Source organism: Dermacentor andersoni, chromosome 6 (assembly GCF_023375885.2).
Source record: "Dermacentor andersoni chromosome 6, qqDerAnde1_hic_scaffold, whole genome shotgun sequence".
NCBI classification, from domain to species: domain Eukaryota; kingdom Metazoa; phylum Arthropoda; class Arachnida; order Ixodida; family Ixodidae; genus Dermacentor; species Dermacentor andersoni.
Window position 1 is genome coordinate 166,050,050 of NC_092819.1, and position 25,210 is coordinate 166,075,259.

The 25,210-nt window shown below is 44.0% G+C and overlaps 1 protein-coding gene and 2 pseudogenes across 4 annotated transcripts in view; 2 read left to right on the forward strand and 1 right to left on the reverse strand.

The window, feature by feature from the left end:
- Positions 1–25,210, forward strand: part of LOC126523402 (cyclin-dependent kinase 8-like) — a 275,486-nt gene that overhangs the window by 233,841 nt on the left and 16,435 nt on the right. For 2 of the 4 annotated variants that reach the window (XM_050172023.3, XM_055066778.1), the window contains exon 14: positions 5,770–5,838. The exons of 1 other annotated variant lie outside the window; for it this stretch is intronic. In XM_050172023.3, the coding sequence (XP_050027980.1) occupies positions 5,770–5,838 (69 nt within the window). The remainder of the gene's footprint in view (positions 1–5,769; positions 5,839–25,210) is intronic. One more of the 4 variants, XM_050172024.3, reaches the window with a different exon arrangement.
- On the forward strand, positions 12,543–12,722 carry LOC126523764 (U2 spliceosomal RNA; annotated as a pseudogene).
- LOC140218895 (uncharacterized) lies at positions 17,566–23,251 on the reverse strand (annotated as a pseudogene).

Genomic DNA, 25,210 nt, shown 5'->3' on the forward strand with positions numbered 1-25,210 from the left:
TGATTGCACAGTTAGTTCCATTTCCTTTATATACGTGTTTTTTCCTTCAATGAACTGTTAGTTGTGAGTAAGCACTTGTGTTGTCCTTTTTTTCGACTTCACATGTGCTTTTGGCACTCTCCTAGTTCATGGAATCATATGCGTGGGCTAGGCTGATGGTCGTAGTAGTGGACTATGGATTCATGCGAGGGCACCTCCATGTCTGAAAAGTTTGCCAGCTGTGTATGTATTTTGACCAGTGGCTAGACTGAGCTTGGCAGGGTTGGGCCGCAGATGGCAAGCCGACGTGTTGATCCTGCATGATAACACTGATCTCACCGTTGCATATTTGCGGAGATGCAGAGTCTGTGTACGTAAATGTTTGTTCCCTCTTTGCCTTGTATCGGCATGGCAAGCTGCCGATTGGTGATCCTCGGGAGATCCTTTGGTTTGGAGGCACATTTCTATTGTGCGAACTTGACTGCTATTTATTTGCGATTAATGAGTATTGGATATAACAAAGGTATTTTCATGTCCAATTTGGCTTCCTTATAACGAGGTTCGACTGCACAGCCTTTGAGTCGAAAGGTTTCTTTAATTGGCTACATTGTTATGATTTGTAGCTATGGTGTGACCACAGTGCAACATTTTACACAAAAGATTACATTGAATAGTTGCCTTATTTTTCTGCGCATCATTGCCAGGCATACAAAGCAGTGCTTTGTGCCTTTTTGTTTTTGAACATTTTTCATACCACTTTGACTACGCAAAACGTGACAAACTCAGCCAGCAGGCTTTGTGGGAAAGCCAACCTCTGAATGGGAGGAAGGGTTAGCGTGAGCAAGAAGAATGGTGTGAAAAGGTGCAGCAGGCCTGATCCACTATATTGATGTGTGTCCATCATTCCGCAAATGCCTTGGCATGCAGCTGCGCCTTTGGACGTTGGATCAGACTAGTAGTCGATTATGTTCCATGCTTGGGTGACAAAGTACTTATTCATGTTTTTTGCACTGCTTTCAGTGCAAAGCAATGCAACATTCCTTGTCGCATGCACCAGTGGTCCTGCATCACAAAAACAAATTGCCCGTTATACTGCACCACACTACATTCTAAACCCAGTGGTACAGTTTCATCACACAGTACTCGCATTGCAATCATAATGTGATATACACACCATGTGTCCTGACAAGCGCTGTCTTTGGTTGTTAAATGTAGAGGATTCAAGACAACAAACAGGCTCAGGCTTCACAGCAGTGGCAGACATCAGCGTTTGTGATAATTGCCAGTACGCCTAGTAAAAAAATTTCAGTGAATAATATTTTTTGCTGCTCAAAGTGGACCATTTGCAAAACATATTCTGCACATGTAAAAGAAAGGTATTTTCCAACCAAAGTGCTCTTGACCACAGACTGTGCAATAAATTATTGTTACCATTCAACAGCTTTCTTTGCCTTTTCTACTGCCAAACTCTCCTACTCTGCGAGGATTCAGCAGTAGTAAAGGCTGTTGAATACCTGCAATGTATTCTCTCTTGGTGGCTAGATTTGGGGGAGCTATGATGATGTAATTTTGGAGAAATTATTGGAAAGCCCTTGTGCTTGCACTTCCTTCTCTTGGGGACCGCACTGAGAGAGAGAAATGTAGTCTTGCATTGACGAGAGCTGTTGGTTGTTGGTTGACGAGGCACCCGACTTAGTTTTTTGCAGATGGTCTAATAGACCTATCTCTGTGCAAATGGTCTAATTAAGCTTTTTCTGTGAATGGAAAAAGAAATGGTATCTTCAATCATTATTTGACACAGAACTTTGAGTAAGGAAGGAGGCTGGAAGGGGGCTGGAAAACAAGGCAAAGTGCACGAAGAGGCCTAGTTCAGTACAGATAACAGTGGGGATAAGCCTTGTTTTCCAACCAGATTTTCTAGTAAGTGAATGGGCTGCTGCACGAAACGGTGCATGCATTATTTTGCAAGTCATCTATTCCTTTTTTAATTAATGACCTCAGTGGGCAGAGCCTATTCTTTTCCTAGAAACTTTGGGACTAGCACAAGTTTCTTGACATATGGGATAGATAAATGTAAATGCCTACTGTCTCTTAACATTTTCTGTATGTGTACCTACAGTAAACCCTGGTTAATTCGAACTCTCATAATCTCAACGTATCGGTCAATTCTAAACTGCTTTCCTGGCTTGGTGTCAACTTTATGTATTTTTCACCTCCTATCTTGAAATCTCAGCTGCGAAAATGTCGGGATTATTCAAAGGTTTTCCATATTTTGTGTGCAGCTGTGATATCGCCAAAAAGTTACAGGACCATAAGTTTGTAGCGAATTCCGCCTCATTCTATGCCACTCATGTCATCCACTATTCCTGGCTGGCTGCGATCTCATCAATAATGCAAGCAGAGTGTCTCTCTGACCCTTGATGAAGCGTGATAAGTGCAGGTTGGTACACGTGACTTCCACAGTATGCATGCTCACGTGTGCGTGGAGCGTCATCAGTGTGCTTATTTGCCATGCTCTGTGTTTCTATGTTTGTGGATCCGTGCTCTTCGCCAGCTGCAACGAATGTTTGGTACCGTATTTACTCGAATCTAGGCTGATGTTCTTTTTTTTTTGAAAGGACGATGTGCGAAAGTGGAGGGGTCGGCTTAGATTCAAGTATCATGATTTGACCGCTAAAGGCCCGGCCGCGCTAGCGGCATAATGTCTTGCCATGCATCGATCTCAGCCTGCCATGTGCAGGCAAGGAGAGATGACGGCGGAGGAGAGAGTAGGTGGCGGTACTTTTCTTATATAGGGAATTTAGCCGGCAAGGGTGGATTGTGTCATGGGATTATGGCGCCGGTGATTGCCATGCACTTTGACACTCCCTTCTCTCTTCCTCCCGCGTAGCGCGGGCACAGAGTTGGCAGTTTTCTGAAAGCGATTGTTCAGTGCAGTCGTGTTGGTTGAGTTTTGGAAGTGTCGCACCTTAACCACGTGCTCGCGAAATGCCTGCGCCACCTGTGCTTTAGAAGCGATGGCACCAACCAAGCGGTGCTCCTACAGTGCGGCCTTTAAGCGAAAGGTCATTTTGCATGCGGAGAAAACTTGGAACCTGCAAGCGCAGCGCAAGTTCGGCGTGCACGAAAAGAATGTGCGACGATGGTGCAAACAACGGACCGAACTGTTCAGCTGTGCAGCAACTTGCTTGGCATTCACTGGACCAAAAACGGGCCGACACCATGGGGTGGAAGAAGTTGTCGCCGATTTTATCACGGAACAAAGGGAAGTAGGAATGCCCGTGATGACAGAGATTATCTAGGTGAAAGCCAGGGAAGTTGCCAACGTGAAGGGTGTCGCACGAGCCAATTTTAAAGCAAGCAGGGGCTGGAGCGCGCTTTATGAAGCGGTTCGGGTTCAGCCTGAGACGACGTCTGTGTGTCAGAAGCTGCCCGCTGACTTCGAGGAGAACCTTGGCAAGTTTCAGTGCTAAGTGATTGACAAATGGCAGGAAAAGGGTTACCAACTGGGGCAAATTGCAAACGCTGACCAGACCTTGGTGTTCTTCGACATGCCAATGGCACGCTCCATGAACAAAAAGGGTGCGAAAGAAGTCAAACTTAAGACAGCGGGTTATGAAAAGCAGCGAACGACAGTAATGTTGTGCTGCACGACCATTGGACGAAAACTCTGCCCATACATAATATTCAAGTGCAAGACTCTACCAGTGGGCGAAAAGTTCCCCAGAAATGTGGTTGTGCATGTTCACGACAAAGGTTGGATGTCCAGCGGCGTGATGGAGGACTGGGTGAGAATGTTTCGGGAACACCATCCAGGAGCTGCATTGTGCAAGCAGTCACTTCTAGTCCTCGATTCCTGCTGCAGCCATCTGACTGACAGCGTGAAGACCACGCTTTCTCGTGCTGGGACAGACATCACCATAATCCCTGGTGGCATGACTAGCCAACTCCAACTGCTTGATGTCACCATTAATAAGCCCTTTAAAGATAGGCTTCGCAAGGACTATATCGACTGGCTTACGTTGGAAGAACATCAGCTCACCCCAACCGGGCGCATCAAGCGTGCTTCGCTTGGCCAGCTGGCGGACTGGATCACTGCAGCGTGGAATGAAATTCCAGACGAAACAATCATTAGCGCTTTCAAAAAGTGTTGTATTTTAAAGGCAATGGACGGAAGCAAGGATGATGCCCTCTGGGATGAACTCAGCAACAAAGAGGACAGCAATGTTGCCGACAATGATGACGACGACGACGAATAAACTTTGTGCGTGCGTGCCTGTGAAATGTGCGCTTATGCAATAAAAATGCTGGGTTTTCTGCCGATGAAACTGAGTTTTTTTAATTTGGCCTACATTCGAGGTAAGTTTTTTTTTTTTCTGGCTTCGGACTTTGGGGGGGAGGGGGGGAGGGGGTTGGCTTAAAATAGGAGTCGGCCTAGATTCGAGTAAGTATGGTATGTCTTTAGAATTTCTTGAAATAACAAGTCCAGGGTCGCAATTTTGTTGTGATGCCTTTTCCCTTGCTGTTTCTTGCGCTTGATTGGTGGTCATGGTGACACTCCGCCCGCGTTATCAGTGGGATGAGCCAGCTGAGAATGGTGGGTGAAAGAAGCGTATAATTGAGTGGAAGGCAGGGCTGCAAAATCGTGGCCCAGGTGCAGTAATCTCGGTCGATTACATTTTTGGGATACGAGCATTTTCGCAATATTTCATGTCGCTAGGCTTTGGACACGTCGGTGCCTATATGCTGCCTACATGCAACAGTCTTTGCTTGGTTCTGTGCCTAAATCACTGTTGCCTGTAGACGCCCAACATATCAGGTGCCGTGTCTCACAGTGTCTTGCAAAAGTGATCTAGCAAAAATACCACTCCTGGCGTATTCAGCTTTTGTGAGAGATTTAGCGGTTGCTGGCACCTATTTCGGAAGGCCCTATGTGGTTGGTCTATGTGTGGTCAGGGGCATATATTTTCGTTAATTCGCTTATCTCGAAACTTCACTTATTTTGACATTTTTCTCAGTTTCTGCAACTTCGAGTTAACAGGGTTGTACTGTATGGTCAAAAGTCCTCCATCGCAATAATTCATGGTTGCATTGTACTTTGTGCAAAGATGGCTCATATTGAAGAATTCATTGAATGTTTGGGAAGTAGGCAGTGAAAGGCAGCTTTGCCCAAATGGTATTAGTGGGCTGACTGCTGTCATCTTTTTTCCAGTGAATCTCAAAAGAGGCCCTTATTGTGATTTTGGTTGCTGGCGGTGTCCTGGGCCATTGTCACATCACAGTGGCTTAGAAGCTTAACACATAAACAAGCACATGCATGCACATGCCACTATCTGCAGCTGTTCTCTCTGTAGTGTTGCTCGAAGTATGTCTGTTTCTGTGGCCATCATGCCCGGATGCTGGGACAAGGTGTATAGGTCAATCGTAAAAATAAGAAAGTTTGTTGTTGCTCAATTACTGAAAGGTGTGGATACAGCAGCCGTTGTTAGTGTGCTAGGTTCACTGTGTTTACATGTTAGCGATAAACTCAAAAGAGCCAGTGAAGAGAGTTGTCAAGAGCTTTGCTGTGCTAAATTTTGCGTGTCGTATTCTCCACGGCTTGGAGTGGGTGTGAATGACTGAAGCTGTGAACACAGTTTGTGGCAACGCTCTTCTCAGCCCCCTTTTATTTCAATTGGCCCTCACTGCCGGCGGTAATGTTTGTTTTATGTTGCTGTGGTGCAGCCTGGCAGCTGTGCCCTTTTTGTTAGCTCCACTTTTATTGTTTTTTCTTCTTCTCCTCCCCTTCAGATGCAAGGTTACAATAAAAATTATCATGGTTTCAAGAAGCCCGAGGTAAGAGTCCGCCTCCCAGCCAGTGTGAGTTCCCATCCCCGATTCCTTCCTCGTAGCTGACATCATCATCATCATTTCATCTCCCGCTTCTTGAAACCACAGGGACACAGGTGCTGTCGTGACAACTTGCATGACAGTGCTCCACAATCCTTTTGCCTTAGCAGCTGTGTTCATAGTCGCAGAGCCATACGTTGTGACCAAGCATCATGTTGTCTACAAACCATCCCTTTAGTTGCCTCAGCTACTCATTGTCACTAGAGGAATGCTGCTGGTCAACAATGCTCAGATGGTGTGAAGTCTCGCGGTGCCCACATGCTGCACAATCCAGCAGTTTCTGCGCTCTCTGATAGGGAAATTCACAGCGGTTTGTGATACCCCTGCATCATAATTATAGCATCTTGGCACTCCCTGCTTTGGTGGCAGCAGTGTGTGCATGGATTGCAATTTTGTGCTTGCTGTTGATTGTGGTTGTTCCAAAGCTGACAAACAGGCACATGGCTTGTTGCATTGTAAGCAAGCCTGTGAACTAGCTGGAACGAACTTGCTGTACAGGTTAACAGTAACATGGATGGAGCAGAGATTCTTAACACTTCCAGCTGACACATTCAAGTGCTAATCAATGCATGTCAAGGAAATCCTAGTGTATTAGCCAGCAGTGTTGTTGCCATGCACAATGTTGCAGCCATGGTGAATTTTCAGAACAAACACATAGGAAACGAGATTGGCACCGGCAGAGATGCCACTGAAAAAGAGCTGTGGCTGTCGGCTCGAAATGCTGAATTTCTTACCTCGTCTTCTCAGGAATTTCTTCCTTTTTTAAAGTTTTATCAGGCATTGACAGTCCGCAGTGCTGTGACAAGTGATCACAGTATGTGCATAATGAGTGGGCAGTGTAGTCGGTGTGAACTGCTTGGATCATCTAAACTCGAAGCCAGTGTAATATAGACTATGCCATATACTACATAATGTTCTTACGTGGTTAGTACTGAATATGCAAAGGGAGTTGCTTGATATGTTGAGTGCGTGAACAGCAGCTGACAGTCACTGGTTATTCAAGTTTTGAATTTGCAATGTGCTGCGCTCAACCTTGCTGTATTTCTTGCATCACTTAAGGAGGATTTACTGTAGCGATAGCTTCAGCAGTGCTCTGCATGGTGAGAACTGAGCAATTTAGGTGAGAACTGAGCATCGTGTGGCATTAAAATGTGTGAACAGCATAAATGGCATGAGAGTCCCTCGCAAAATTCTAACAGGTTCTCATGTTTTTGATCAGTGAACAAGTGCAATGCTTGTGCGTTGTGGTACACATACTGCCATTTTGGTCATCATAAGTGCACTAGGGAGAGCACAAAGAAGGCGTGGCAGAGTTTTTGCTGTCGAATTTGCTTTCTCTGTTTGTTTTCATGCATGTGCCAATGCCATCCATTACATTAAGCCTCTGTGATAGTGTAGAGTGCTTATAATGTAGGTTACACTGCACCACTATAACAGATGCAGTAAATTCCCACTACTGTCAGTGTCCAACTTTTCGGACTCCCTAGGGGATCGAGAAAATGTCAAAAAAAAAAAAAAGAGTGAATGCATGCTTTTTACTGCCCCCAAGGACTCTGAGTGCTACATGCACATCCAAAATAGCTCTGAAAGCCTGCCAGTACACTTTAGGCATATTGGGGCTCATACTGTGACAGGAGGTAGTGCATGCACACGTGCATAGTTAAGAAATGCATACCGTGTATTGTAACAGTGGCCCTTGGTATCGTGTAACCCCACTGTATTGCGGTGAAGTTAACTTTTGAGAATGGGCATCTTGCAATGCTTGACCCTTGCCATGCTTTAATAAAGGGAAAATGAGACATCCACCGAAACGTGGCAAATTGAAATTTGCCATGTTTGGGTGGATGTCTCATTTTGTCTTTATTAAATGCTTCTCTCCACCTTGTGGGCTTCCACAGAACTATTATGTCTAACCCTTGCCATGCTAACCATGCTTCGAAGCCATCGGCGAGGATGACAGAGGCGGAGTTGGCGCTATTGCTGACAGCAACAAATTCTTTCAATGAAAAACATGGTACTGAGCAGGAAGCTTGGTAGTGAACGTGGAAGCAGCTAGGCCTAGCATTGTCACGGGGGTGGCTATGCCAGTGGTCCAGCATGCGAGAACACTGGTTTTAGGCTGCGAGGTTATCAAAATGGCAGCGATGATGGCTTCGATTAATGTTATTTTGGTCCTGCTGTCATGGAAAAGGTCAGGAAAATTGGATGGCGAAGGTTTTCATTGTCCAAAATTTCTGATGTTCTTATGCATGGCTCTCTCATGAAATCATTTGAATTATAATGCATGTCCGAAAAATCGCATCGTTGACTGTATTTGTGCTTCGTACTGTACTTTGTGCTGTGCCTGTATTCATGTACAATGAAGCTGAATGGGAAGCCCTGCTTACTTCGTTACATTGCCCATTTGGTAGGGAAGGGTATTTAGTCGCCCGTAAGCTGATGCAAAAGCTCACAGCACACCTCCGAATGACCATGAAAGATTATTTTCTGCTGTGCTTTCATGAGTGAGGTGACTGCTTTCTCTGGTGCAGCTGTCAACACTATTCCACAGGTGATTTGGGCCAGTTCAGTCATGATGGCGGTCAGCATACTATGCAAAACAAGGGGCAGCAGCGCCGTGTCCTCATTACACTCTTGATTTTTATTGTTCCTTGTTTTGTATAGTGCACTTACTGTCATCATGACTTTACCATCATTGTGGGAGCACTAGTGGCTAAACAGCTCACACAGCATTTCGTAAGCCTGTTGGCAAAGTATGGCAAGCCTCCAGTTTTGTACAGTGCACGTTTCTGTACTCAAGTGGACACTTATAAACAACCCACAAAAATAAAAAGCTGTATTTCTTTACATTGACATCTAAGACCAGGCGTTGCATGAAGTCAGAGGCTTGTAGCACTGCATGAGCATGTTCATGAAATGCCAAGCCAAGCGACGGCCGAGAACTTGAGCAGACATTGTATTTTGCACAGATCGGCCCACTCATGCTTATTCCCCACTGATTTCACAGACATGGGATAGAATGTGAGTGAGCGAGCAATAATAGGTGTGATTGGACGCAAGCATAAATGAGCATGAGTGCCAGTGTGAAGAGGAGTGAGCGTTGATCAACATATCAATGAAAATTGATGACAATAAGTTTGAGTGGATGTGATTGTGAACATGAATGACTGTCATTGAGTGCTAGTTGATGTGAGTAAATGCTGTTGAATGAGTGAACGAGAGTGTGGGCTTGAGTGAGTGCCGGTAATTGTGAATGAACACAAGTGAGCGTTGGTAAGCTTGGGGGTGCGTGAGTGAATGCCAACAATCGTGAGTGCACATTAGCATGAGTGGGTGTTGACTTATGGTATTTTGTGATTATCCACATAATTTTCCATTCTTGTCATTCGTCACACCAAGTGTAAGGTCTTGGTGCAGTGCGGCTTCATCTGATCCAGTGTCAAAGGGAGGAAAAATAATACAATTCCAGTATGCGTCCTTGGCTGTGCACGTGCAGCAGCTTCATGGTGACTTAGGTTACACGGTGCAGTGTGCGCCAAAGCATCTTTTTTTTAGATATGCAAGCCATGCGCTGTTCTGTTCATGATTCATTGCAGCTTAATGCACAACCTTTGACCAAACTGCTAAGTGCACAAGAGGGTGCGGGCATCTCCAGCATTGATAGAGCTTGATGCATGATGGCCACAGTCGATGCATCCGTTGCTGCCGACTTGGCAATGCAGACAGTTTGACAAGTTACTAGTGCAGTCATGTGCCCGAGATTCCGGCCTAATTGGGGCTAAATGATCAATAAATATTTGTTTTGAAGGAAAAAGAAATTTTTGTTAGATCTGTCTGTCTGTCTGTCTTCGAGTGCATCCATTGCTGCCAACTTGGCAATGCAGACAGTTTTACAAGTTACTAGCGCAGTCATGTGCCTGAGACTCCGGCCTAATTGGTGCAAAATAATCAATAAATATTTGTTTTGAAGGAAAAAAAAAATTTTGTTAGATCTGTGAGACGGACTGACGAACAGACAGACAGTCTCTGTCTGTGTGTGTCTGTCCGTCCGTCCGTCCGCCCGCCCGCCCGCCTATCCATCTATCTATCCATCTATCTTATCTATCTTTCTATCTATCTATTTGAAAAAAATTTTTGCCATAATAAAATGGCATTTGGCAATTCAAGGGGAGTTACATTTACTTCATTATATTCATTAGTTTGTTGTAAACCGTGCTTGAACAAAATATTTTCAGGTCAACAGGGTCCTTGGTGGGCCACAGTCTGTTGGTTTCATAAATTTGCAGGGTTCATACGATCCGCGGATAGCTGACAAGCAGATTCTATACCTGAAAATAGATTGTTTCATGTGAGCAAGGTGCTCTGGACAATCCGAGATTTTAATGCACTCACAAATCAAAGATGTAGCTCACTTTTGTCGTCTGCTCATTCCAATTGCTTTAGGCCCACAGAGCCAATAGCTTAATATCGGCAAATTTAATCGACACAGTGAGTGGATGTGTATTAGCAAATCTCACTTCCTTTACACAGACTTTACTTGCTGTACATCTTAAAACAGTATTGATTGTTGTTTCTTTTTCTCTCAGTGCTGTCCATAATGTGCCATGTTGACATCAAAACACCTAAATGTGGGCAAGACTTCGAATGTAGTTCACATGCACAGCAGTTATTATAAAATGAAAGCATTATGTGGTTAATTACTAATGCAAAAAGAAGAGCAAAAATACATTCGTTGAAGAAAATGGGCTGGAGTCCCCGTTATTGATGGCTGCAAATGATGCATAGTGCTCCCTCATCTGCTTTCTGCCTGAAAGCCATAGTCCTCCGACTATCCTCGAACTAAGCATGGTTGTGACAGAAATAGGTTGCAGCTGCTTTCAAACTGCTTGACCACACTGCTCAGTCAAATTGAATATAGAAAAGCATCTTGGACAGTCTTCGGTAGTTCAGGGTGACAGAATGGAAGAGTCCTTATCTCAGCCACCTTATTACAATTCAGTCGCCTGTCTCCCTGCCGCCATTTAGCTGCTCGGACTGTTTTCCGCATGTGTTGTACATTGTGCATCCCACGGTGTGACACGTGCCAGTGAGCATGGGGCACTTCTGTGTTTGCTACTGGCCATGGCATCTGGATGGAAACAAAGCACTGTATGTGTGGAAGGAATGTAGTGCTCCATAAAGGTCAAGGTCTTTTTCATTGCTGTTATTTACAGATTACATCTTGCCACCATTTCTGTTTGATTACAGGCAAGTTGGAATGACTCGAGCTGGGCTGTTTCTTCAATGTCATAGGCAGAAGTAGCATATGGCAAAATGTTGTCCTATATTTGAAGCTCTGCATCCTCATATATTGAAATCTTGTCGGCAAGCATTCTATTCATTCAGCGTTTGCAACTGGTTGTTATGAGTTAGCTTCCCAATAAACTGCATTAAATGGGCAGTGGAAGCTACTTCTGTATATTTTACGAAAACTTAAGGTGTACCATGCCATTATACTATGTTAATGATTAAAAATTGGCCCACTTCTCTAGTGATTCTCTTTTTTTTCTTCCTTTTTAGAAAGTAGAGACAAGTTAGCATGCAGAGTCAGGTGGTTGATCGCTACTATGATCTGCCATTTTTCTGACACTGAGACAAGAAATGAGCAGAGTAAATTTATTCCCGCCTGCTTCAATAGCACCTTTGGCAGCTCCATTGCTTGGAGAAGACCTGCTGTTTTGAGTGACAGTTTAATCCGCCGTTGACATTATTGACATGATCTGACATAGTGCTGCACAAGAATTAACTTTGGGAAGCAATAGTTAACATGGGCTCTTGTCAAAATCCTACTAAATCCTATGCTTAGTTGTGTTGCTTGCTGATGTGTCATCATAAAATGCTTCTAAGATTTCACCTCCCAGAGTTTATGCAGGGTGTGTCAACTAACTTAGGCCAAGTACTAAAAAAAAAGGCAACATAGGTGCTACACATGTCGAATTGGTGCAGTATTGTTCTCAGCCATATAGAGACATATAATATTTTTTCCAATCCGCCAATCTGGGTAATTAACAAAGATTGCTTAAATAATTTTTTAAATACTAACCCCAGCAAGAAATCCCCATTACAATAATTGTAGCGCTTGTTCAGAGACATTGGATTATTTTATCTATGCTAAGATAACTGCACTGTTAAATTTTTTTCCAGCCTTTCTTTAAAGCGCATGAAATTTTAAAAAATACCACGGTACTGCCGGCTAACACACCGCGCTTTTAGTGCCCTCAAATGTAAGTTGAACAAATTAGCAAAAGCTGCTCTGCACACAGAGATCGATTAGACAGGCTGTCGGCGACTGCGATGGATGTTAAGTGACAGAAGGGGCACACTGTATTAAAAAAAATATATATTCAACGAAAAAAGTGACTGCCACGTGTGAATGCGATGTGGCTATGTTACGAATATCTGCTGCATGCACACGGCTCAGAGGCGACACAGAACGTTGAACAAATGTACAAACTCATTTACCATGATTTTTGTATACATTCACGTGGACGACTGGACAGCTGTCCCAATGAGCCAGAGGAAACTAGACACCCATGATGTTTTGACAGGACTGCCGTCACGGGAGAGCGGAAGGAAAGGAAAGTAGAAACGCAAGTGCTTGGAATGCCGACAAAGAGAGTGGTGTGAACGTAGACATGGCCGATATGGGTCAAAGTATAGTATCTGTTCTTAGCGGCTTAATATCTGATATGGGTTCTATTTGGAGCCAAGATATTAAACTTATTTTTGCAAGTTGGCGGAGGGCTTGAAGCCTGCTTTACCTCCACCACAGGTTGGCGCGGTATTGCACTATCTCCGGGATGGGCCCATGGTTTTTGAACCTGCAGAACAAAAAATGCACGAAACCCTAGCCATAAACAGCTTCACTGTAAAAAGAAAAAAAGAAGGAAAAGTACAGCAAAAGGTTGACAGACGCATTTGCATCATAGAAAAGGATCACTTATTGCACAACGTGCAATGATATGCACTTACGACGGGTTAGACAATAAGAATGGCTGAAAGTCTGAGCACGTTTTATGTTGAACAGTATTCTTGGGAAGCTTATTCTCATGTGTTGAAGTAAGCAGGAAAAATGGCTTGTGGAAAACATTAGTGCATCATTTGTTGAATCTCCTAGTACTGGGTGAGCAGGAGCAATGCAACTTCTACTTTCTTGTCTGTTCCTTTTTCCTCTGTGCAGTGTAGTTTGTGCGTCTTTTTATAAAATGTGCAACATATGCCAACTGGCCCAATTTTCACTTCTACTGAGCAGTGCTAAGTCACTCCACTGATGTTTAGCCATTTCAAGTACATTCACCCCTCCAAGAAATCGGACTTTGTTTCATGGTGACAGATGACAACCATTCATATTGCTTGCAACCAAATTTGTAAACAACTGTCCTGTCATATCTTTGTAGCTGTGTAGGCCCCATCTAGCAGATGCACCAGATGGGTTTCTGAGGCTTACCAGCCAGCGCAGTTAATTATTGTCACCAATTGCTTTAAACAGTCCACTTATAATGATACCATATGTAACAATATATCGGTTATAACCATAAGTCGACTTTAAAGTATCAGCTTATGCATTAGGGCTGTAAGAAAGAAAACACTTTATAATGATATGATGAAGCCAAGGGTCTGACAAAATCTCGTCCGATCGAGAAAAATCGTGGCGAGAACAGTTCACTTGTTCCTTGAGAACCTTGTTCACTTCGTTGTGAACAACGCTCCCGTGTGGGGGCCAAAAGGTCAATTAAAGGGGGCATGACAAGGTCACCCAACATTTTGCGGTTTTCCGCCAGAAATCGTAGTAAAGGGTCTATTGTGGCTGTACACATGTAAAAACTGGGTGGTAAAAGCACATTTTTGTTCAAAATATGAGCAAGAACTCGCTGGCTCTAAGCCTTGCCCTCTAGCGCCCACCAGCATATTTAGAACTGAGGTTGAACAGCGTGGAATAATGCAAGGACACGAGGAAACAAATACCATAGACAAGCACTGACTGCCAACTGGAAGTTTATTTGAATTTCTCCAGCCATTTTATACCTTTTCCAGCATAGGCATGCATACACCAGTTGCAAATACATCTGCAAATCAGCTACACCATAATCTTTCATGCAAAAAAGCTATTTCTTTTTCTAACAAGGCTAGAGAGGGAGCGCTTACACATTTATCTCCTTCCTTTCATTTCATTTAATTTATTTTCACATTAAAGGACCGGAGGCATTACATAAGGGAGGGCTTTAATCACCAAGACAATTTTAGAACAAATGTACAGAACAGTAAAGAAACAACAATAAACAAAAACAAGCCAGGAACAATTGTGAAAAAAGGGGAACATCGTGTTAGAGTAAGGGTAGGTGGGATCGATAATTAAGCAATGTGGTTATTTAACATTTTACGGAACGTTTTACAGTCAGTGCATGACACAATGTCTTCTGGGAGATGGTTCCAATGGGTTATTGCGTCAGGGAAGAATGAAGTGTTCATGGCAGATGATCGGGAGGTAATGTGTGCTATGGGACGACTGTGGCTTAAAAGTGAGAGGATGTATGTAAGGGTAGATTTGATAGGGAATGCCTGGAGTGTGGATGGTAATAAGAGGTGTGAAGCAAGCAGAGATGAGAGATGATCCAGCGGGAAGCAAGTGATGGTAGTTGAAGTGTACGTTTTAGTGTGGTTATGCTGGCTTCATGAGAGTAATGGATGTTATAAACCGAGCAGCGCGATTTTGTGTTGCTTCTATGTCATAGGTAAGATATGATTGGAAAGGGTGCCAGATAGACGACGCGTATTCTAACTGCGGATGTACGAATGTTAGATATGCTAGCGTTTTTATTTCTGGTGATGTGGCTTTCAGGTTACGTTTTAAATATCCAAGGGTACAAGAAGCATTAGAACAGATGATGTCAATGAGTTGCCCATGATAGAGTCAATGTCATGTGAATGCCGAGATATTTGTAAGACGGGGCATGATTGATAGGCACTGAAATTATTGTGTAGGTGTGACTGGTTAAGCTGTGATTGCGGGTGAATGACAGAGCTTTGCATTTAGTAAGGTTAAGTGGCATGAACCATTTCTCGCACCATACTGCGATGGAATCCTGATCCTGTTGTAGTGCGGTGATGTCATTCGAGCCTTGGATAGGGGAATAAAGGACACAGTCATCCGCGAAAAGACGTAATTTATTGTTAATGTTAGCAGGTATGTTGTTGATGTAGATGAGGAAAAGTAGAGGCGATAAACCAGCGCCTAGTGGCACACCCGATGTTACGCTGCTAAGGGATGAATTATGGTCGTGCGCATATAATCTGGGATTATATGCCCAGCATACGGCAAACAGGACAGTGTTTCAATGACACAGCTCGTCAGCACAGCAGTAACCTAAAGAATGACTATAGGAGCCATTGAGCAGGACATTGTAACAAGTGTCCCTGCACTACCATATTTGAAAAAAACAAAATTCATAGAGAAAGGAAAAGATAAGAGAGAAAAGGAAATAATAAAGGCTTATTGCATTAGACAGGAAGGAGAAAATGGGTAAGCGCTCCTTCTCTTGCCTTGTTGAAAAAAAAAATAGCTTTTTTGCATGAAAGATTATGATGTAGCTGATTTTCAACTGGTGTACGCATGCCTATGCTGGAAAAGGCATAAAATGGTTGGAGAATTTCAAATAAACTTCCAGTTGGCAGTCAGTGCTTGTCTGTGGTATTTGTTTTCCCATGTCCTTGTCTTATTCGCACTGTTCAACCTCAGTTCTAAATATGAACCAACTAGCCCTCATCAAGATCTTACCACCGCCATATGTGACGTCATTTACCGAGCCATTGTCTCCTACAAAATCAGCCACCACATCACATGAGGGCGGAGCATAGCTGCCGTTTGTTGCCGTATTCGCTCCAAATATCACGTGCCATGTCTTCTACAAAACTAACTTCGCGTGATCAAGCAAGCGACGAATCTGAGCAGCACAAGCAGTGATGGCACTACGCATTTTGACTTGGACCTTACCGCCACCGGCTCAGTGACAAAACATGGCCTTGGAGATATGCACGCAGCAGCCATGGACAAAGCCTGCATGTGCACATCTTGGAAGCCATGAACAGGGACAGCCTAGTAAACATCGTCAACATAAGATGGAGACGTTGGTGCTGCACGAAGTGCTACTAGTGCCTTTCTGCACTCTTATTTCATGCGTGCAGCACTGCCTAGCCAGCTGTTCACGGAAGACGAAGTCTGGTGCTACTTTGCACAATGCAAATTGTTACGTGCGTAGATTGTTTGCTGGCGTGCATTTCTCTTGGATCCGTACTCAACAAAACTAAAATTTTGTTAAGCTGCTGCCCGTTCCCAGCAGTTTTTTTTTCCTCTGTAGTTGCGTGCGGCATATACAAACAAATGCTCGCACAGAAGTGTTTGCGGTGCAAGGATTTTGTGCAATGTAAGCTTTGGCTGAAGCAGTACTTGGTCTTGCTTTATTGCACACGATATCGGTTAAAAGAAAATGGCAAGGCTAACGCTTGGCCAGGGCACTGCCTGCCAGATGGGTCGGTGCGCGAACACGGTTGGTATCACGTCTGGCTGCAGCCTCTGCTTCTTCACGGGTATTCCAAACTCGGCAAGCAGGAGCAAATCGTCATAGCTGTCTAGCCTGAAGTGTTGCGAGAACTAAACAAAAGCGTCGGATGAGTGGCAGTCCTTCCTTCCCACATTCATCTCCCAAGCCTTACTCTTTACAGGCTCCTTGGGGAACCTGAAGTAAAATATGAAGCACTTCTTGCTCCGTTCGTTCTGGCACCCAACAGTGCCGCGGTTGCATTACTTCAGCTGCTGCAAGTTGAACAATTCCAATGGCAAGCTGAACAAAGCAAAAGCTTCCCGCATGCCCGCACAGATGAAACACGGATTCTTTGCCAAAATATACATGCTCGCTTGGCAATCATGCAGCCTATGACGTCACAGCTCGCTACCGTGCCAGTGTTGCTCAACTGCTATGCCATTTGAGTGTAATATAAAAAATTAAATTACAAGTTACGTGCTGGCTTAAATGCACTAAAGTTTTGTCAACATCTTCTTGAACACACAAGGTTTACCTTGCACCATACAGACTATGATCGAAAAATTGGGTGTCATGCCCCCTTTAAGGGGGGAGGCTACCCACGCATACCAACTTTCTTGTTTAATGAAAATTTCAGAATAGACTCATAGCAAAAACATTAGCAGAACTACAAAATTTCATGCAGTTATGTTCTCTGGTTTTCAAGTTACAGCAATATGTCAGAATGGTGCACATGGTTTTCTCATTCCAGACCTGGAGAATTTTCAAAAGGTGCTGCAACTGAAATTCACCATGATGATTCCTAGATAGATACCTCAGGGCAAGACAGAGCCCTTTTTTTAAATTTCCTTGCTGAAAAATTTTAGCAGACCACCGAATTTGGTGTTGGTGATTAAGATTTTATCAATCAACTTTTGGTTAAATATCACTCATCACAGACACTATATTAAAAAATGGGCTTTTCTTGCCCTCAGAAATTTATTCAGATACACAATAATAAAAAAAACTTCTGGAAATCTGATGAGCAGTTACAGAGATATGGCTGGAACAAGCAGCCTCATCAGCCAAAAAAGCCATTTTGAGAAAATGAGCTTTGTAGGTTTCGAGCACATATATTGGTCTAAAATGACCCTGCAGCGTAACTGAAGATGTGCTTAGACACTCTCTTCTTTTGCCGCCTTTCCACCTTCTCTTGCGATCGCTTGGCCTTTTTCAAGTGCAGAGAATCTTTCTCGGCTGCCCGTTGAATGGCCAGGTGTTAGCCCCACTGATGAACATAACTCTTGGGTGGCCCTGTGGCAGCCAGCATTATATCTTAAAACTGCCTCATGCAGTGCTGTCTCCACAGCAATCAGCGACACATGTTGCTCTTTGGGCATCAGGGACCACAGCACGGAGTTAAATGTTTCCGATGCATTCTGCGCCTTTGCTCCTAGGCAGCGTTGCAGAAGAGAAGCCTGTGAGAGGCGCTCATAAACAGGTAGCAGTACTTTTGCGACATAGCCTGGAAGATTGTACCGATGCTTCGGAGGTGGCACACCATCACTCTTGCTGGCATTGTGGTGACACCACGAGTCTGCACCCTCAGGGCACAAGTCGTGGTGAGGATCCTCGTCTGTCGATGTCACGTGGTGGTACAATGCCATCACTGCATGCTGCATTGCAGCCACATCATTGGAATTGTTCCATAGGGCCCAGCCATAATAGTCGGTCAACTTGTCGTTGAGGGCCTTTGTCAGCCTGCCCTTCCTTCCTAAATCCTTGCCACTTTTCTGCACAAGGTTGCGCAGTGCTGTCCCCTTCCTCATCTTGACGTGGTTCAGGCATTCCTCTTTCGAAATGGGGACCAGTTCATAAACATTTTCTTGCACAAGGGCAGAGAATGTGGTACTATCTCCATCAGACACGAGCGTTGTATAACGGAGGTTGTGCTTTGGCACCGAACATGAGAAAAAGGATGACAGCTGCCTCAACCTCCATCCTCCCAGGCTTAGAGTCAGTGTTTTTCTGGCACACATGATCCTCCTGCCAGCTAGTGTAACCTGGGTCTCCAGGCTTTGGTCCTACTTGGCAACCAAGGCACTGGTTCGATAAAACAATGGCGTCCTAGATGAGGCCTGTATGATATTCAATTATTGCACCAACTCCAATATGGGACGTGTCGCCATGCTTGTGCCATGTTCCATCAAAGTTTACGGTGATATCCCTGCTGAATTATGGATCCATTTCCTTGTAGGTGGTTGCCACAGCAGAAGCAGATTCTGCATAGAACTTGTCTATGCACTGTGTCTGCGGTTCCCTGAATTTCTTCAAGTGCTTCTGAAAAGTCTTATGATGCAGGCCACGATGGGACACGCTCATTGCTGCCCAAAAGTCATTGAGCGCTGTTTGTCTCTTCCCTATCTGTTTTGTTGCCACAATGGCTCTTATATTCACGTCAAAGGCCATTGAGTCATCCTGACGAGCAGAACTCCATGAGCTTGCAACTACTCCACAATGTAAACATAGCAGCTCAAGCTTTGTTGCAAGTCCAAGTTGGGTGCCTCCTTCAACCTTCATCCCAGTCGCGAAGCAATGCTGGCACGGAGTCCCAGATAGCAGGTCGCCTAGGGCATCCATTTGCACAAGGAGAAATTTTTTGCTTTCACTTACAGCGGTGGCAGCTTCAGGATCACGCTCCATTGCTTGAAATTTTCGCTCCGTTGCCGACATAGCGCCAAGTCCTCATTGCACAGCAGCGCATTTTTTATCCACTGCCTCTTTCTCCTCGCACGTCAGGAAACATGTTTTCAAGTGCACAGTGGACGGCGCGATCGCAGTGTCTGAGGCAGATGAAAGAGAGTATGTGGAAGCCGCTGTCTATGAGCACGAGACCCCAGGCGCACTCGTCACAACAAATTCTTGTGACAAATTCGTAAATCCTGGCGACGAAAACAAGTGCCGTAAACTGCCACAAAAACAAGCGCAGATTTTGGACTAATAAAGTGCACCTAATGCTTGACATGCTGTTTAGAGGTATAAATAAACATTTTATTTTTCACCAGCCTGCTTTTTACATCTATTCATTGGTGCTAGTGGCAAATTTGCGTTCTGAGCTGTAAAGATATGTTTGGTAGCTTTTTTATGGCATTCCAGATATATCAGGGATCGGTTATAATGATTGGACTTTTTGTTCTTTTTTATATTGTTATGCCCGAAACTATCGTTATGATATTGTTATGTCAACAATTGCCAAAACTTACTTATGGCCCATGTAACCATGAGATCATCTTTCTCTGTAGCTGTGTAATTCGCGTTGACTTTTGATAGTGTACGACTTGTGCACACAGTGACTTTTTTTCCTTTCCATTCTGCGACTGAATGATGATGACAATGCCACGTTGGTGTGGACACCTCTTCCAGCTTTCTTTAAAAGTGAGCAAGTTATGAGAACATTACAAGCATCATTGCAGCATACTGAAGGTGTCTTGTTGTTCCTACTACCACACGAAAAGTGCATCTTTCAAAATTGTTTAAGTGGTTAGGCAATTCTTGAGTATATTTTGAGATTATTGCACCAAGACGTGACATTCCTTCATAAAATGTTCAACACCGTGAACCTGCTTTAGCTTTTATGCTGAAAAGCACGGCATTTGCTTCATCCTCGACCCATTTCAAAACAGTGCTGTTCAGGGAAGTTCCAGCTCCTTTGCAGTGAGCACTCTTTTTGCTTTGGCCAGCTGTAAAATGCATGGAATATGTCAAAATTTATTTAATTGGAAAGCACCTTACACTTTCTCAATGCCATCAATAAAAACATGGCAGCACTAACAAAGACTGTTTCACCAAGCACCTTTGCAAGAAAGTGACTGAATCTACATGTATATAGAGGTGCGTTTATCGGGACTGACGAATGCATACTTTTGGTAGCTTTCAGCTTAATTCCAACCAAAATTTGACTGTTGACTGCGACCTTGCTGCACTGTGGATGGCCAGCTTGCAATGGTGGCAGTATGCCACACCATTGGTAAGCATGTGCCCATGTAGATGAATGAAACCTGTTCAGCTAAATTGCATGTTCATGGGTAAAGAATGATGACAAAAGGAATGTACTGCAGCAACGTCTGAATCTGAGCTAGTTGGTTAGGCAACCTCTTTGAACGAAACAATGCAAAAGACGGGTACACACTGCAGTGCGTTTGTTCGTTGCTGTCCTATCTTTTGCACTGTTTCATTTAAAGACAGAAAGGAAATTTACTGCTTACAACTTGTGATCATGTCTTTTTTGAGGTTCTGAAATCAGACCCGTGTGGTTTCTTTCAAGTGGAAAGTTTTGTTGGGTAACGTAGAAGTCTGGTGCCATGTGCTATTTGCGCTGATGTGCATGTATATCTGAAGGCAGTCGTCAACACCAAGGCTATCAGTCTTGAGAAACATCCCAGGGTGATAGGGATGATTATGGGAGAATTGTAGGCATTGAACTCATTGTTGCCTCCATCAATCCATGTTGTTCTGGTGGCATGGCTAAATCAGCTTCAGATTGCATGGGATGTTGCATTAAAATGTTGCGTGAGGAGGAAGCAAAAGGGGTAGTTTCTTTACTACAGTGTATTTACGAGAGGGAGGCTTTGTTTGCAGCATCACAGGCAGAAAACTCAAGCTCTGCTTCCTCATTTTTTTGCATAGTATTGCAGAAACGTAACAATGCCACTTTTGTTTTTGGGATGAAAAGTTCCTTTTTGAAAGTTTGTTGGACTTGCAATCTTCATTCTCTCTTGCGTTGCTTAGAATGTTTCCCGGTACCATTTGTCATTGGCAATTTCAACTTGAGCTTCTGTTTTGGACAGGAAGAGTTGGTGGTTAAATGGATCGTATTGCTCAGATTGGAGCTGCAGAGTGTGGTCAGCACACAAATTTGCCTTGGACACTCGCATTCTGACATTCTACTTATCTTCTGTACATATTACTGATAAGCACTGAATTTAAACACTTGCTCATGATTAACTCGGGTAAGTGATAAAGGAACAGTACATTTACAAGTATTCAACACAATACAGGTCACATGACATACAGCACAGTATATGATTGTGTAGAACCTGAGCCATAAAGGAAGTCCTGTGTACCATTTTGCATTGATTGTAAGCAGGAGCTTAATGACCCAAGTGAGTTGAACGATGCAGTGCTTTCGATGCTTTTGTGCATGCTTCTTTGCTTGTCTTTTTGCCTTGCCTGTTCTGCATGTTCATTGCTCTTTAATTGCCTGCCTGATTGTTTGAAACTGGCACACATGTATAACACTTGCCGCAGATACCACACTTCTTTTGTTCCGTTAGTCCTTATGTGTGTGATGATCATTCCTTTTCCCCCAGTGCCTGCCATTCACCACGGCTGGTGTCTCTGCCATAACTGGTCATTGGGAATGCCCGCTCCTCTGAAAGTACTTTTGCAGCTTGTCATAGAATAATGTACATAAAAATTCTTTTATGTTTGATACAGCAGCTCTGATGAGAACGACGTCTTGTACAGACACACATGTCAAAGTAATTAGCTATCTAATGCTGGTACTAGGCCCACAGAATGATATGTTATCATTACTGTTATGAGTGGGCCCCAATTTTGGGCTCTCTAATTACATGCTAAACTCTGCAGGAAGCCCTATTTCAAGAAATTAAGAGAGATCAGAATGTTTAGCTCAAGTCGGTGCAAAGTCTTCTGAAAGCTATTCTGAAATTGCCATAAAATCTGTGTCAACGCTGCACATGATGACCTACCTCACATGTAAGTAATGTCTCCCTTCTTGAGAAATCAGCAGACACTTATTTCAAAAGGACGGAAGGAAGATTACACATTGCTGACACTTCCGTCCTGTCAAAATGAGTGCCTGCTGATTTCCTGGAAAGTATGAGCCAGCTAGCTCAGCTGAGAACCATTGCAAAATGTGCTCCCACATACAAGTTACTGGTGGCAATCACTGCTCTGTGTTCTTTCCATAGATATCTGTTGCAAAGCAGATTATCATTGAAGCTGTTGACAAGATTATGTTTTTCTGCATTTGTTTGTCACCTTTTTTGATGTCGTATGCCATTGCAACATGCTACTCTACCAGCTTGGCCAGCTTTTAATATTGATATGGAACAGCCGCCACAGTGTGCCTGCGCTTAAGAGGAGGAAGACGTGTTCCCAATTGTATTTAGTGTCGCCATCTTGGCCACCGTTAGCCTACGTGTAAATTTATTATAAATAGACTTGTGCATCAGCTACACATAACATAATTTGGTGGAGGTGCAGGGTAAGGAGGGTAGTGAGAGGAGAAAAGTAATGTCATGACCAGGACCCCAAGAAAAAAGCATGTCGTTCTTCAGAAAGTCGGTAAGGGCAGGTGCAATGTCCACAAAATTCTGTACAAAGCACCGGAAATAGGAGCACATCCGTACAAAACTATGGATGCCCTTTGTAGACTTTGGGACAGGAAAGTTCGTAACGGTGCGAATTTCATCTGGATCAAGTTGTACACCTCAAGTTGCATGCACGAGGTGTCCAAGGATGGTGATTTCGTGGCGAGCGAAGTGACATTTTGAAGAGTTCATCTGGAGACCGGCCCGGCAGAACACGTCAAGAATTGCTGAGAGGCGAACGAGGTGCGTGTCGAATGTGGGCAAGAAAATGATGACGTCGGCCAGATAGCACAAACAGGTGGGCCACTTCAAATCCTCAAGCAAAGAGTCCATAATTCGTTTGAAGGTGGCCAGCACGTTACAGAGACCAAAAGGCATCACCTTAAACTGATAAAGACTGTCAGAGATAACAAATGCAGTCTCTCGGTCCATGTCGTTGACAGCAATTTGCCAGTAGCCAGACTTTAGGTTGATAGAAAAAAAAATAGGTGGCACAGTACAGGCAGTCCAGAGTGTCAATACTACATGGCAAAGAATAAACATCCTTTTTTTGTGATTTTGTCGAGGTGGCGATAATCTACTCAAAAGCACCACGTTCCATTCTTTTTGACAAGTACGACGGGAGAAGTGCAGGGACTGCAGGAAGGCTCGATAATGTTCTTGGCAAGCATCTTTGTTACTTCCTGTTGGATAACTGCTTGTTCCGACACAGAAACACAATATGGACATCAGTGAATGGGTTCGCATCGCCAGTATTTATGCGATGGGTCATTATGCTGATCTTTGTTTTTAAATGCATTCTTCTGCTTGCAACTGTATCCAACGTAGAACTTCAGGCAGTTGCAAGTGGGCATTTACAGCAGACTACCGTTAATACAATTCCGATTAATTTGATTTTCCGGTTAATTCGATCCCTGCCAAAAGTGCCGGTGGCGCCTATAGATTCCTATAGGCTCAAGCTTGCGTTATTGCGATCTATAAACTGATCTTCGCATGATATTTCGAACTTGACTAGTCAACTTCACCGCAATACAGCTGTGTTATGCGTTGAAGGATACGCACTATCATGCGGAGAAGCATACTAAGAATGGAAAGGGGCCACTGTCATGGAACAGAGTATGTGTTTCTTAATTATGCAGGTGCGCACCGGTCACAGTCGAGGACCTAGATGCCTAGTAAGCATACTTGTAGCCATTCAGAGCTGATTCTGCCGTTGCAGTGGCGATTTGAGCCCTCGCTTCTCCCGCCATGCCTTTCTCGCATATAAGACCGGGGCCTAGTACGCGTTCCTTAATTATATGCGCGCGTACGCGTCGTACACCGAGAAGCGGAGAAAGACCATCTGTGTTTGGGGAAAGCTAGCGAAAAGGAAGATGGTAAAATTAAACTCAGAAAGTCGGGGAGACGTTCAAAGCCAACAAAAGAGTGGGGGTCTATCTAAAACTCTGGGGGCCTGCCAGCAAAATTATTAGGCGTCTCGGTGTTCGTACTGTGACCGGAAACGGCACATTTGCGTGTGGCAACAGAGGAACGCGTGCTACGTCCCGCAACAGTGGCATCTTTCCTCGTTTGGTATCCTGTATTGGCTGTATTGCGGTGAAGCTAACTTTATTTATTTATTTCACATACTGTCAATTCCTCATGGGATTATAACAGGAAGGGCAAATACACATGGTAGTATTTGCGAACAAAGAATATAAATACATTATATAATCATGAGTGTGTTATTGCAAAGGTATTGGCTTCGCTAAACAAAAGAACTAACTACTTAATCACAAATGCAACATCTGGGTACAATATACTATAACGAAAAAGAATCTGAGAGAATAAGAAACCAAACAAGAAAAAAATACATCTGAAAACACGTAATATAAAACACCTAAAGAACATTAGGTGTTTAGACGGGTGGTGCTAGTCGGAGGTGCCTTCCAAGAAAGAAAAGGCATTTCATTGCAGTCACTGTAACATTGTTTATATGGGAATTCCATCTGAAGTCATGTGTTAACGTTAATCCGAGGTACTTGTGTTCATGAACTCGTATTAGTGGCACGTCGTTAATGGTATACATAAAGCTCGAGTTAGTTTTTTTTCTGGTGATTGAAAGAAGAGCAGATTTCTTAGTATTGATAGTCATCTGCCAGTGGGCACACCAGTTCGATACAGCTTTCAAGTCATTGTTTAATGTTATGTGGTCATCATGTGGCAGACGCCCCGCAGGGGCGTCTGCGTCAGCAGGCGTTTGATGTGTTGCGACACCACGTACCCGAGCACACGAGGGTTGGACCCTCCCGCGTGTAGCCGTGCGTGGCTTAGCCTTGCCTGGAGAAAGGGGGATCCTGGGGGTTGAGCCGATGCCGGGTGTTTGGACCTTTAAGGCCCTCCGGCGGAGGC